General features: G+C 50.2%; 1 protein-coding gene and 2 pseudogenes across 1 annotated transcript; 1 reads left to right on the top strand and 2 right to left on the bottom strand.

The window, feature by feature from the left end:
* Positions 1-3065: 3065 nt before the first annotated feature.
* Positions 3066-5402, bottom strand: LOC123138689 (probable leucine-rich repeat receptor-like protein kinase At1g35710; annotated as a pseudogene).
* A 167-nt stretch (positions 5403-5569) lies between these two features.
* On the top strand, positions 5570-7925 carry LOC123138688 (collagen alpha-1(I) chain-like; annotated as a pseudogene).
* A 228-nt stretch (positions 7926-8153) lies between these two features.
* Positions 8154-10259, bottom strand: LOC123138687 (LRR receptor-like serine/threonine-protein kinase GSO1). Its single transcript, XM_044558613.1, has one exon. The coding sequence runs from the start codon at positions 10257-10259 to the stop codon at positions 8154-8156; it is 2106 nt and encodes a 701-aa protein (XP_044414548.1).
* Between the last annotated feature and the right edge of the window lie 3630 nt (positions 10260-13889).

Below are 13889 nucleotides of genomic sequence, written 5' to 3'. Positions count from 1 at the left end.
CGCGTCGTCATCCTCGCTGGGGTACTTCCTTCCTTCCTCAGCTCGGGCACATCTGTCAGCCAGGACGTACAACTCGGCAACATCTGCAACCTTGTTCATGGCCAACTCTTCACGTATCTTGCGATTGCGCACGTTCTGATGGAACACGCTGAGGACAGCGTCGGTTTGAACATCAGGGATGTTGTACTGCACACGGCTGAATCTCTGTATGTACTTGCACAAGGATTCGCCGTCCCTCTGTGGGATCACGTGCAAATCACTTGCCTGTCCAGGAGCTACGTGGCCGCCCGTGAAGGCACCAATGAACTCGGGGCACAGATCGGACCAAGAGGAGATGGAGTCTATCAGCAAATGCATCAACCATGACCTGACGTTGGGTTTGTGTGCCAACGGGAAATAGTTGGCGAGTACCTTGTTGTCTCGTGCCCCGACAGCTTGCATTGCAATGGTGTAAACGCTCAGGAACTCGGACGGATGAGTTTTGCCGTCATACTTCTCCGGGACCTCCGGTTTGAACACGCGGGTGTTAGGCCACTGAAACTATCGTAGCTCATGGGTGAACGTTGGACAGGTTATTGCATAGGGCAAGTCGCCAGCGTCCCCCGGCACGGGCTTGTACGCAGTAGGCCTAGCACGCCTATCATACTGGTGACGTGCCTCCCATCGCCGCTCGATAGTAGTCCGGGCATCCTCCTTGAGGCGCTCTCGAAGAACTTGACATTGGTCACAGCACGTCCGTGGGTATGACGGCGTCGTGGACACGTTGTCCCGGGCGTCACCCCGACGGGCCGACCATGGTGGTGGGCAATGCACCGTGGTCGCGGCGCCCTCGACCCTTCCACTGCCTACACGCGTCGGCTCGTCATACCAGCGCCGCGAGGGGCTTGCTCCCCGGTGGCCATCCCCGTTGGCATGGCCAATAAGGCAGGAGGAAAGTTGAGGAGCAGCTGCACTTGCGGCAGTGCTTCTGCTCGCGTGGGTGGCAGCGACAAGTGCGAGGAATGGGCGGAACTCGGACTTCTAACTATGTTAGAAGGAGTCCCATCACGATTCCGCGGCTGCGCGCTCTTTTCGCCAGCATCACGGCGTGCATGTCAGCCCTGCGTGTCTTGAGAGTGACGCTGAGGGCTTTTGCCGTGGCGGTGCCCGGGGTCTTCAACATCGTGCCGCGGTTCGTCGTGCACGAGCTGAGAGGACCGTGACATGTGCGTTGGCGAGGTCGACCTACTGTCCTTGGAGGTCCCCACACCACCCACAGGTGACACAACTCCATCCCTGGGCACGACGGCGCGCCGACCACCATCGCTGCTGTGGAGGACGCCGGACGCTTGGCTTCTTGTATTCGGATGGTGTGGATGATCTCGATCTCCTCCACCACTGGTGCCCTCCACGTCGCCCGTCTGCGCAGGTGCGGGCGGGGCGGCCCCGGATGGGCCGATCGTTGCGGTCTTCTTCTTCTTCAGAGCCATGGCAACGAAGAAGCTACTGCACTAACTAAGAGACCGGATTCTCACAACTAATGCCCCCCTACCTGGCGCCACAAAGATGTCGGGGAAACCGATCACCTATGGGGTCACAAGGATCCCTTCTACGTTTGGCGGGGGTTAGTTGCACGAAGAGCAGGTCGAGTCATTAGCACTCAGGGGATTTTTATCCAGGTTCGGGCCGCAAAGATGCGTAATACCCTAGTCATGCTTGTCTGGTTATATGAGTGTTCTTGCGCTTTTAAACTAGCTATGGTGCGTGCTTTGTCCAAAAGTCTGAATCCTCTCTCTGTGCGCCTTGGGCCTCCTTTTATACGCAAAGGGGTTGCCACAGTGGCACACAGGAGGTGGCAAGCTACAGTTGTATGATCTTATCGCTCGATCAACATAGGACAGGCGCATTTAATGTGTTGCCTGCGTGTCCTCTTGCTTTATTGGGGGCGGCAACAGAGGCCATCTCATCCTTTGCCGCTCCTCCTCGCCTTGACGCGTGTCCAGGTTGACAAGGCATGCAGTGCCACACTGGCTAACCAGCTGCCGCGTTGGTGCAATGGTAAGCTTCCATGAAGATCTGATTGCCTCCACGCAGGTGCCTACTTAGTTGGCCCGCCTATCGTCGCACTGGAGTGGCGGCGAGGTGGTGAAACCTTGTCGGGCGCGGGCCTGGCCACGATCCAGTGATCGTCCACGGCAAGGCTTTCCGGGGGCCTTGGAGTCGTCCCCGGCAAGGGTCTTGCCGGGGGTCTTCGTCTTTTGGTCCCAGGTGGATCCGTGGGCCACCAATCTTTATGAGGATTTGCATGCTATCGAGCATGCGCTTTACAGATCTTGATCTTAACGTTGTTGATGGTGTCAGAGCTCTCAGCCCCAAGGGTGATGGACTTGCTGGTGTTGGTGCAGGTTGCCCTGGCAAGGCCCTTGCCGGGGGTGGTCTGGCTTGCCCCTCGCCCCTCGCGCTTCGAGTGCCTGTTTTGATAGTCTTCGGGCTTTGCCTACCTCTGCTTTGCCAGGGCCTGCTGCAGGCGTGATTGTGACTGCCCGTGGCTGGGTTTGCCCATGCACTAGTAAGGGGTACAGAAGTACCCATACTTTTGTACACCGACACAGGAGTTTTCTATAAAATAGCATGACGGAGTAAGAATACTTATTTCCTTTATTTGTAGGTATAGATGAGCTTTGTACGTCTTGTAAACATTTATACTAGATCCTGATTCTTTTCGCAAATACATGAGTACCTTTTGTGAATTGTGTGAAGTATCTCACCTTCATGAAGTGTGTGTGTGTTATTATATATATATATATATATATATATATATATATATATATATATATATATATATATATATATATATATATATATATATAGATGGGGCTTATCCCATGGACATGCATACATGAGATTGTTACATCGACGTGAGAATCACATAAAGGAAAACAGAACACATGATGTAAACAATATCTAAACTGAACAAAATCTCCTATGCCTCCAAACTTCTGGAAGTCTACATGGGAGCCCTATGGACATGCACGTTGACACTTTGTACACACACTCTGTCAGTGTAAAAAAAGTAGAAAACACAACTATTTTGGCACCTGCTTTGTAAACTTACATTGCATGCCATCGACAAACGAGAGAAAACCACATCTCCAGGTCTTGACTGTAAAGAGCACCCCAAACCACAACCAGAAACCAGACACAATCCCAGCAATCACAAAGTAGTACGTCCAGTGGTCCACTTCTTCATTATTTCTCTCATCTGGTGCAAGCGAAGTATTTGCACACAGAACTTCTAACGGAAATCCACATAGCCCTGAATTGTTGGAGTAAATCAATGGGTCTGTGAAGGTCTGGATCTGACACCCAACGGGTATCTTGCCTGACAAAAGATTGTTCGAGACATTCAACATGCTGAGTGTCAATAAGCTCGAGATGCTTGAAGGAATGGATCCTGTAAGTGCATTGGATGATAGATCTAGGGACTCGAGAAAATTCAGACTACCAATGTTTCAGGAATGTTGCATGATAGATGGTTTCTTGACAGGTTCAAAAACCGGAGTCCCTGAACTTCGGTTAGCTCTTCAGGGATGCATCGGGACAACAGATTGCCTGACAAATCGATACCGGTTAATAACATGAGTGTTCTTTGGAATCTGAGCTCTTGGCCCTTCCACATTACATCGACCCTATCCTGATATTTTGATCCATCGAGCGGTCTTGGAGTCATAATATTTGTTGGATTCCTCATGGTGGTCAAGTTACTGAAGGCTATAGGTATTGATCCAGTGAAGCTGTTGTTTGCCATGTCAAGCAGCTGAAGTTGCGAAAGCCATGATAGCTCCAAAGGAATTTCTCCTGTGAAGTTGTTTGAGCTGAGGCTAAGGATTCTTAGTGATGGAACCGAACTCGGTATCCATGGAGGGAGAGCACCAAAGAACCTATTGCTCCCCATGTCCAGGGTGACCAACGAGTTGCAGCCCCTTAGGACCTCTGGGAGGACACCCGAGAAATCATTTTTGGCAAGATACAATGACTCGAGAGAGCAATTGTTGCCTGCCTTAGCCCTAGGGATTTCACCTGAGAAGGAGTTGTTTGACAGGTCCATGAATTGCAGTGCCTGCAGGTTCCACCAGCAGTTTGGGAGCTTCCCAGTGAGTAGGTTTTTGGACAGGTCAATCAACCCCAGAAGTTGGAAGTTGCACCAGCAGACTGAGAGGTCTCCGGTGAGCCGGTTGTTTGACAAATCTAGCGCTCTAATCTGGTGTAACATGCATAGCTGGTGCAGGATGTTGCCAACGAGCTCGTTATTATAGAGCGAGAGGCTAGTGAGGCTGCTCAAGTCACCGAGCTGTGCCGGAATGGAGCCGTTGAACCTATTGCTGCTGAGGTCCAGAAACATCATCGAGCCACAACCCTCTAGGTGTGGGATGTTTCCAGCAAAGGAATTTTTGGAGAGATCTACGTACGTGAGATAGCAGTTGGGGTTTGCCTTAGCCACGGGGATTTCACCTGAGAAGGAGTTGCTGGACATGTCAATCATCTCCAGACCACGCATGTTCCACATGCAGCCCAAGAACTGCCCAGTGAGCAAGTTCCTGGACAAGTCCATCGTCCACAGCCTTCGGAGATTGCACCAACAGGCCGGGAGCTCCCCACTGAGCCGGTTGTTCGATAGGAGCAGTCCCTGGATGGAGACTAACCTGCAGAACTGGGGTGGAATCGAGCCATTGAGCATGTTGCTGCTGAGGATGAGGGATAGGAGGGAGCGCAGCCGCGAGATGCTGGCTGGGATGGCACCCCCAAGGTTGTTGCTGCTGAGGTCGAGGGATTGGAGGGAGCGAAGCTGAGAGATGCTGGCTGGGAAGGCGCCCCCAAGGTTGTTGCTGCTGAGATCGAGGGATCGGAGGGAGCGCAGCTGCGAGATGCTGGCTGGGATGGCGCCCCTAAGGTTTGTTGATGCTGAGGCCGAGGGATTGGAGGGAGCGCAGCCGCGAGATGCTGGCTGGGATGGTGCCCCCAAGGTTGTTGTTGCCGAGGTGGAGTGTTTCGAGCAAGCGCAGCCGCGAGATGCTGGCTGGGATGATACCCCTAAGGTTGTTGCCGCTGAGGTCCAGAACGGTGAGCGCTGGGAGCGCTATGGTGTCGAGCGCGTCGAGCCCGCCGGAGAGACCGAGTCCTCCGGAGAGCTGTAGCTCCGTGACATGACCGGCATCATCGCAGAACACGCCGTACCAAGAACAGACGGGTGCGGCCCTGGTCCAGTTGGAGAGTGCTGTTCCGTTGACGAGGCTGACCTTCCATGCCAGTAGGGCATTGGCCTCCGTGGTCACGACGGCATCCGTCGTCCCCAGGATGGTGGTGGCCGCCAGCAGGAGGAACGCCGCAGCGCCGGCGAGGTGAACGTGGACTCGTCTTGTCATGGTCCGGACTGACCCAAGGTGAGATGTATTGGCACTGGATCGCACACTATATAATGGATGTACTGGCACTCTGTATGTAGTCTCTAACTGGCACCGGTGTCCTTGTCATCGTCGTTTGTATGCGTTAGTGAGCCCGGCCGGCAGGGGTCGCGACAGCAGCGCGACGAATGGCGCCATCAGACAGCACCGGTCATGCATGGAAAACACAGACACGGTCCATTTGTCCAATCACGGTCCAAGGAGACAGTTCTGAAGACTAGTCTGTCTACGTGTTGTGCTAATCACAATCCGAAGCCAGAAAAACTTCAGCCCATGATGTGATGACCACATTCATCCGTATTTACTCTCCGAAACGGAAAAAAAATAACTCATTAACTATTTTTTCCTTTCATAAAAGGCATGATTTTTTCCTTTCGTTATTTTGAAAAAAGGTTTATCAAAATCTGTTGACCGATGATCTAATTTTGAAAATCTCGACGCGAGGAATTCAACGGTGAAAGTGATTTGAGGTTTGAACGCACGGTTTAAGAGATAAAACGCTTTAAATAAACGAGTCTACAAAAAAAAGGAAAACGTGACAAGTGGTTTATCATGTATAATGCTTGATAAGATAGTCTTGTCTTAAGTCTTACATGTAATTTAGAGAAGACAAAAGAAAATGTCTATAATGGATTATCTCTTAGTATTATTTTCAATAACTAGCTATTTCTAAAAACATGGCGACACATATTGTGATAAGCGATCATCTCTTATCTTCTCTTAAAGAAGAGAAAACAAGCCTTTCTTATGAGTTTTCTCTCCTCCATCTCATCATTTATTCTAGGTGACATTCCTAAGATAGCATTATTGTACATGCCCTTATACTTAACATGTCACTTGTCACGACTTGAAAAGGTGAGAGTAGTCTTTGAAAGAAGTACTCCTCAATTAGTGGTTTCGTGGAACCAACCGCACACTACAAACCCATCCCGAGAACACGTCTTTTACTTCGACACGTGCCTCTTACACGAGGTTTACACAAGCATACCTGTTCCTTGGCCCACGACATCCTTCATGTCTCGAGCCGTGGCTCAGAGCCTCGTCCTAACGGAACACCCCCCCCCCCCACCCCACGTCCTACCAAACTATCCCATGCGCACGCTCATATGGCGGCTGTATGAAGCTTTAACGCGGGTCATGGTCTGACGTGGCAGAGCGATTTTTTGACATGTCGACACATGCAGGAGCGGCGCAGATATCGGGCTCATCTAAGCGCGAGCACCGAAACGCTGCTTCAGCCTATACACTCTTTTATAAGCCTTGCCGAGCGTGAGATCTCTGACCACCACCAAATCAAGCATCCGTAACATCTGAAAGTCTAACTATAGGCTAATACCGTACAGGATTGATATGCGCACTTTTCCAAAAAAGTCTGTACTCTGAAAAAGAATCCATGATCCATGGCCATTAATGAACAGATCGAGCTGCTGTCGAGGTTGAACCACCGCCACATGGTTCTGCTGCTGGGGTACTGCTCGAAGCTGGAGCGGCTGCTGGTGTTCGTGTGCATGACCAACGGCAACGTGCAGGAGTGCCTGGACGACCTCAACAAGAAACCCCATGGACAGGGCGACGCGCGTCGGCGTGGCGCTGGGCGCGGCGAGGGGCCTCGAGTACCTCCACGAGGCCGCGGCGCCGCGCATTCTCCACCGGGACATCAAGTCCACCAACATCCTGCTTGACGACAGGTTCAGGGCCAGGATCACGGACCTGGGCATGACCAATTGCCTGATGAACGACAGCGTGACCAGCTGCTCCAGCTCGCCGGCGCGCATGCTGGGCACCTTCGGGTACTTCGCCCCCGAGTACGCCATCGTCGGCAAGGCGTCGCTCAAGTCCGTCGTGTTCAGCTTTGACGTGGTGGTGCTGGAGCTCATCACCGGCCGGCAGCCGGCGCACAAGAGGAGCAGCGACGGCGGCGCGGACGAGAGCCTCGTGATGTGGGCGACGTCGCGGCTGCGGGACAGCAGGCTGGTGGTGGCGGAGCTGCCGGACTCGGCGCTCAAGGGCGCGTTCCAGCCGGAGGAGATGCAGATCATGGCGCACCAGGCTAGGGAGTGCCTGCAGTGGGACCCCGAGGCCAGGCCCACCATGACCGAGGTCGTCCAGATCCTCTCCACCATCGCAACCCTCGCGGATAAGTGCCGTCGCCACCGGCACCTTCGCCCCGGGCTTCCGTGCCGAGAGGCCACAGGAATGCTCAGGGTGGCAGGACGGCGACGACGGCCGTCGCCGTGTTCACCTGCACACAGAGGGAACGGTAGCAATGCAAAGGGCACCATCTTGTCGGGCAAGGTCGCGGTTAACATCGGCACACCGGCGGCGATGGGCCGGAGCTGGGCGGTCGGCGGAGCAGGAGGCGGTGGACCTGACGGAGCTGCGGTTGGAGACGTTCACGCAGCCAACAACGACGGCGAGCCTCTTCAGGTGAACGTGAGATCGATCGAATACGTCGTAGAAGAGATAGATAGAATAGTGAAGTAGCACCTCAAACTCTGCTGCGATCCTCCGCGTGCATGAATGGCATGGCGCCATGGCAAGATCGATCTATCTTTGTACAGGAAAAACGTAATCAAATGAATTTGAGAAGAAATATGGGAGTGAGACGCATTACGACCAAATTTACCAAGGGATTCGATGCTATTAATTGGTACATTCGCGAAAAATAATAATGAAAGAGGTACAATATTGCAGATAACACAACTAAATGTCTCAATTTTTCATAATTTTACATTGCATACCATTCACGAAGGAAAGAAAACAACATCTCCAGGACTTAACTGTAAAGAGCGTACCAAACCACAACCAGAGACCAGACACAATCCCAGCAATCACACAGTAGTACATCCAGTGGTCCTCCTCTTCACCATTTCTCTCGTCCGGTGCAAGCGAAGTATTGGCACATGAAATGTTTAGAGGAAATCCACATAGCCCAGAATTGTTGAAGTAAATTGATGGGTCAGTCAGGGTCTGAAGCTGATTCCCGGTGGGTATCTTGCCAGACAAAAGATTGTTCGAGACATTCAACGAGGCGAGCCATGGTAAGCTCGAGATGCTCCACGGAATGGCTCCTGTAAGGCCATTAGATGATAGATCAAGGGACTCGAGAAAAGTCAAACTACCAATGTTTTTAGGAATGCTACATGACAAATTGTTTCTGGACAGGTTTAGAAATTGGAGGCCCTGAAGGTTGGTTAGCTCTTCAGGAATGCACCGAGACAACAAATTGCCCGACAAATCGACACCGGCCAATAACTGGATATCTTTTCTAAATATCGTGTACTGGCCCTTCCAAATTATGTCGATTCTGTCATAGTAATTAAACTTGTCAGACGGTTTTGTAGTCGATAGATTTTTTGGATGCATCATGGAGGTCAAGCTGCCGAAGGCTACCGGAATCGAGCCGGTCAAGCTATTGTTTGCCATGTCGAGCAGCTGAAGTTGCGAAAGGCGTGATAACTCTAGAGGAATTTCTCCAGTGAAATTATTTGATTTCAGGCTAAGGATTCTCAACAATGGGATCTGACTTCCGATCCATGGAGGGATAACACCAAAGAACTTGTTATTCCCCATGTCCAGGCTGGACAGCGAGTTGCAGCCCTCTAGAACGGGAGGGAAGGCACCAATGAAGCCATTTCCAGCAAGGTAAAGAGACCTAAGAGAGCAGCTGTGGCTTGCCATAGCTGCGGGAATTTTACTTGAGAAGGAGTTGTTGGATAGATCCATGAAAATCAGAGCCTCTAGGCTCCACCAGCAGTCCGGGAGCTTGCCGGTGAGATGGTTGTTCGATAGGTCCATGAACATCAAAGCCTGGAATTTGCACCAGCAGTCCGGGAGATCCCCGGTGAGCCGGTTGTTTGACAGGTCTAGTGTCTGGATGGAGAGGTGGCTGCAGAGCTGGTGCGGGATGTTGCCGACGAGGTTGTTATTGTAGAGCCGGAGGTCGGTGAGGCTGCGCATGCTACTGAGCTGTGGTGGAATGGTGTTGTTAAACATATTGCTGCTGAGGTCGAGGATAGCGAGCGAGTTGCAACCCTCTAGGAGTGGGAGGGCTCCGGAAAAGGCATTTCCGGCAAGAGACAGTGACGTGAGAGAGCAGTTGTGGCTTGGCTTAACCGCCGGGATTTCACCTGAGAAGGAGTTGTTGGACAGGAACATGGACTCCAGAGCCTGTAGGTTCCACCAGCAATCCGGGAGCTCCCCGGTGAGCCGATTGTTTGACAGGCGCATGTACCGCAGAGACTGCAGGTTGCACCAGCAGTTCGGGAGCTCCCCGGTGAGTCGGTTGTTGAACATGTCCAACGACTGGACGGAGAGAAGGTTGCAGAGCTGGCGTGGGATCTCACCACTGAGGTTGTTCTCGTAGAGATAGAGGGCGGCGAGGCTGGGCATGTCACCAAGCTGCGGCGGGATGGAGCCGTTGAACCCGTTGCCGCTGAGGTCGACTACTTTGAGGGAGCGCAACCGCGATATGCTGGCCGGGATGGGGCCTCCGAGGTTGTTCCTCTGAAGGTTCAGAGAGGCAAGCTCCGGAAGCGCCGCCGTGTCGAGCGTGTCAAGCTCGCCCGAGAGACCGAGTCCCGGGAGATTTAGCCCCCTGATCCCGCCATTGATGTTGCAGAACACGCCTGTCCAATCACAGACCGGCGTGCCCCGGGTCCAATTAGATAGCGCGGTCGCATTGACGAGGCTGGTCTTCCATGCTAGAAGGGCATCGGCCTCCGAGGTCACCGCGGCAACGGTTGCCGCGGAGATGGCGGCCGCCAGCAGGAAGAGCGCGGCAGTGCCGACGAGATGCGCTTGGGTGGGTCTCCTCATGGCCCCGACCCTGAGCGCGATGGTTGAGTAGGGAAAATCCAATCCGCAGAAGATCGCGCACACACACATATATATGACTGGATCGTCCGGCGCTCCGTTTCGTGCGGCAGAATATCATGCGCTCTGTGGTCTGCACCGTATCCGAGTTATTTACAGCAGTGTCCTGGCCGGCTGGCCCTGGTCATGTGTGTGCATACCGCCGGCAGGTACACAGCGTGACGAATAGCGCCGGCGAAGAGCACCAATGAAGGAGCACACCCACATACACCGGGTCGAATAATGTCCAATCAAATGAATGTTTAGAAAGCCTAGTCTGAGACTAAGTACGGTGTGCTCAACTTCTTTAACAACCTAGTCTCAAACAATCTTAAAGTGTAGTTTGACACGAAATAAAATATAAAATATGGACTGTTAATTGAACATAACCTAACGGTTGTTAGAAGTAGAGTATATTACCTTACGAGGTTGATATGAGATTACGTCGAAGCCACGCGGCAAGATGCTCGGCTCCGATCGGGCCGGCCCGCTCATGCTCAATCCAAGTTTTTTTTTGAGTCACAGCTAGGTATGAAAATGGAGCGGAAACGACCGTAACTGGGTGCTACCACATTTGTTTTTATATTTTTTTATGGAAGCGGAAACGAATACAGAAACCTCGAAAACAAATATGAAAATGAATACTACCGAAAATGAAAATGGAGCGAATGCGGCACAGACACGGTGATGAAAGCGGAGTATTCATCGGAACTAAAGACCCCTGGAACCAAAGACAAAAAAAAACAAGAAATCAACAAAGTTCTTCAATTTATAAGGTGACTACTAAATATTATGATGTATCATGGCTATATAATAGGATATGTTAGCGTCGGAGGTGTGCTTGCTTAGGGATTAGAGATTCTGATCGCGTGTTGCCATGCTTGATGTAGTAGTAGTACAATCGAAGTTGAGCTATCTGGGTCATTCTACTTTTCGTGTGTATGACCTAATTGTGTGTTTGTTGGGCTGAAAAATAGCCATTTGCTCATGTTCAAAACAAAAAGTTCCATATCAACGAAACTGGAAATTTTATTTCCACGCCTGTTCCACCGAAGAACATCGTTCCATTTCCATTTTCATTTCCGCATAAAAAAATCCGTTTTAATTTTTGTTTTGCAAATTTCCATTTCGACTTCCATTTTTCCTCTCCATTTCCATTTTTCTGCTGGAAAAGCAGAAAGTTTGCAGTCCATTCTCATCCCTAGTGACAACACAATTTTGTATAGTTGATAAACCAATTGAAAATTGCTTACCATCTTATTGTGAATCCAAGTGTTAATGGTAAAGAAGAATCAACCAGGACTAAACAATTGGGACTAAAGGCCCACACTTTTAGTCCCGATTGGCTTACGGACCGGGACTAAAGGAGCTCCACGTGGCCGCTGTGCACTACTAGGGAAAACCTTATACACAGAGGTATAGCAGCCAGAACAAAGCGCTACTGCTATCGAGTAGTAACGTGTCTCCACAAATAGCCCTACAACTATGGTTGTAGCAGTAGCGTGTCTCCACGAAAAAGCGCTACTACTATAATTCCCACACTGTTGCCGGTAGGCTAGGAATAGTAGTAGTGTTTCCGCGGAAAGCACGCTACTGATAAATGCCTTGTAGCAGCGCGTTTCTAGTGTAGAGCGCTACTGCTAAGAAAAAGAAAATAAATAGAAAAATAAGTAGAAAATTAAATGAAAATGAAAGAAATAGAAAAAGGAAAAATGAAAAAAAAATGTAAAGAAAAACAAAAGAAAAATAAAAATAAATAGAAAGGCATACACTACTAGGGAAAAGGCTAACAGCAGCGCGAGTTTTAGGTGTATCAGTAGCGCGGGGAGTGGCGCTACTAATAAGGCGCTACAGCTAACACATAGCAGTAGCGCGTGCTCACCGGCGCTACTGCTACACAAGTGTAGCAGCAGCGCGGTTAGTGGAAGCTTGCTACTGCTAGTAGCTCTAGCGCGCTTTGCCATGACGCGCTACTGCTATCGCGGCGCTGCTGCTAACTTTTATACACTCGCTACTGCTAATTTAAGTAGTTTTTTGTTTTTTTCGGCATATTTGTTTTGTATTTGAACAGGCTTTATAGAAGAATCTTTAGCACATAGAAATGTCATCGTGATACACATACAAATGCCTACGAGACCACAAATGTAATCATAGCATATACATACAAATAGTCTCATCATAATCATCATCCAACACAAAGTGGTATGTTGTTATCATCTCGAAAATAGCGATACATGCAAGTCTCGAATACTTGCAACTACAACAACGTCATCCATCTAAACAAAGGTATACGCAAGAAGAGCTATCACTATGAGTGAGAGCGGAACTATGTAGTACATGAGGTGGCGGTTACGAGTCCTCTCTCGTGCTAGCGTGAACCTCAAGTTACTAGCTTCTCCTTCTTGTCTGCTTTTGAAGCCTTTATGGCTGGCGCCCGTGAACCCATTCACTTGCGCGTGACACTCATGCCACTCGTTGTACACCCCCGGAACCTTCCCTTTGTACACGACATAGCAATTCCATCTCGCCATCAAGAAACTAGGTGCCTGTTAGAGATGCATGTTCATGAAGAGGATGTACAATCATATATATGCAACAAAATATACTAGAGCAACACCGAAAAAGAAAGGGTTAGCAACTAGATGCAACATACAGTACGCAAACTAACAAAGTAGCGTTACGCAAGTTCGGCAGGGACAGTGGACATCACAAAGTTTCATCGCTACAAAAAGTATACAAGTTCAACCGACACATATCATCATCATCGGCATCATAAATCACTAGAAGTTCCATCCTTCCATATCATCGAGGATGAACCCTAGCTTCTTGAACGGCGTGAGGTCTAGACGTTGCATGCCTATGCGAGTTCGGACGTCAGCTCGCGATATAGGGCCGTGGTGGAACATCCCCTTCTCATCGACGACTTCTTTCATGATGATCGTCGCAATGTCGCTTTGGATGCGAAAGAAGTCATCTCTAAGTTTATAATCCGCTTCTCCATGAGATTCTAGCCACTTGTGGATATGATCATCATTTATGCTTCTCGTGCGAAGCTTTTGGTGATCCGTGTTGAACTGAATCATGAGATGGACGATGTAGAATCCATCCTTCTCGCTTGGTTTTGGGACATGGATGCAGGAGAAGTTAGTTTTATGCGTGAAACCCATCTTCTTGTTCCTTTGTTTCCTGATCTGCACGTGGCCACCTCTAAAGCTGAAGCCTTGGAGAGCATCATCTAGAATATTCATTATGTGGGTGTAGTCTTTTTTCTCGTAGTCTCTGGAAGGGTCAAAATACACGGCGTGGGAGACTTGCGGGTAAAGAACGATAAGGACGGCGTGCCCGTTGCTGCCGGGAAAAGACACCTCAAATTATTCCCCATATGAGAGAGAAGGAATGATTGAAATGTACGAAAGGGTTGTCCGGAACTGACTTACTTTGGATGATAAGGCACGAGGACAATTTCCCGGTCCTTATTCTGTACCATGAAGTTTTGGAGGTACACCCTAGCAGTTTCACGCTCAAAGTCGCCGAGACTCAAGAAAGACTCGTGCATGTAGTACGGATCCTCCACACAGATTTGCGAGACTTCTT

Source organism: Triticum aestivum, chromosome 6B (genome assembly GCF_018294505.1).
Source record: "Triticum aestivum cultivar Chinese Spring chromosome 6B, IWGSC CS RefSeq v2.1, whole genome shotgun sequence".
Classification (NCBI taxonomy): Eukaryota; Viridiplantae; Streptophyta; class Magnoliopsida; order Poales; family Poaceae; genus Triticum; species Triticum aestivum.
The sequence above is the reverse complement of the archived record's forward strand: the minus strand, read 5'-3'. Positions and strand labels throughout refer to the sequence as shown.

Bases quoted from the DNA above. Each gene is read 5' to 3' on its own strand.
- LOC123138687 (XM_044558613.1), bottom strand. From the start codon at position 10,259: ATGAGGAGACCCACCCAAGCGCATCTCGTCGGCACTGCCGCGCTCTTC.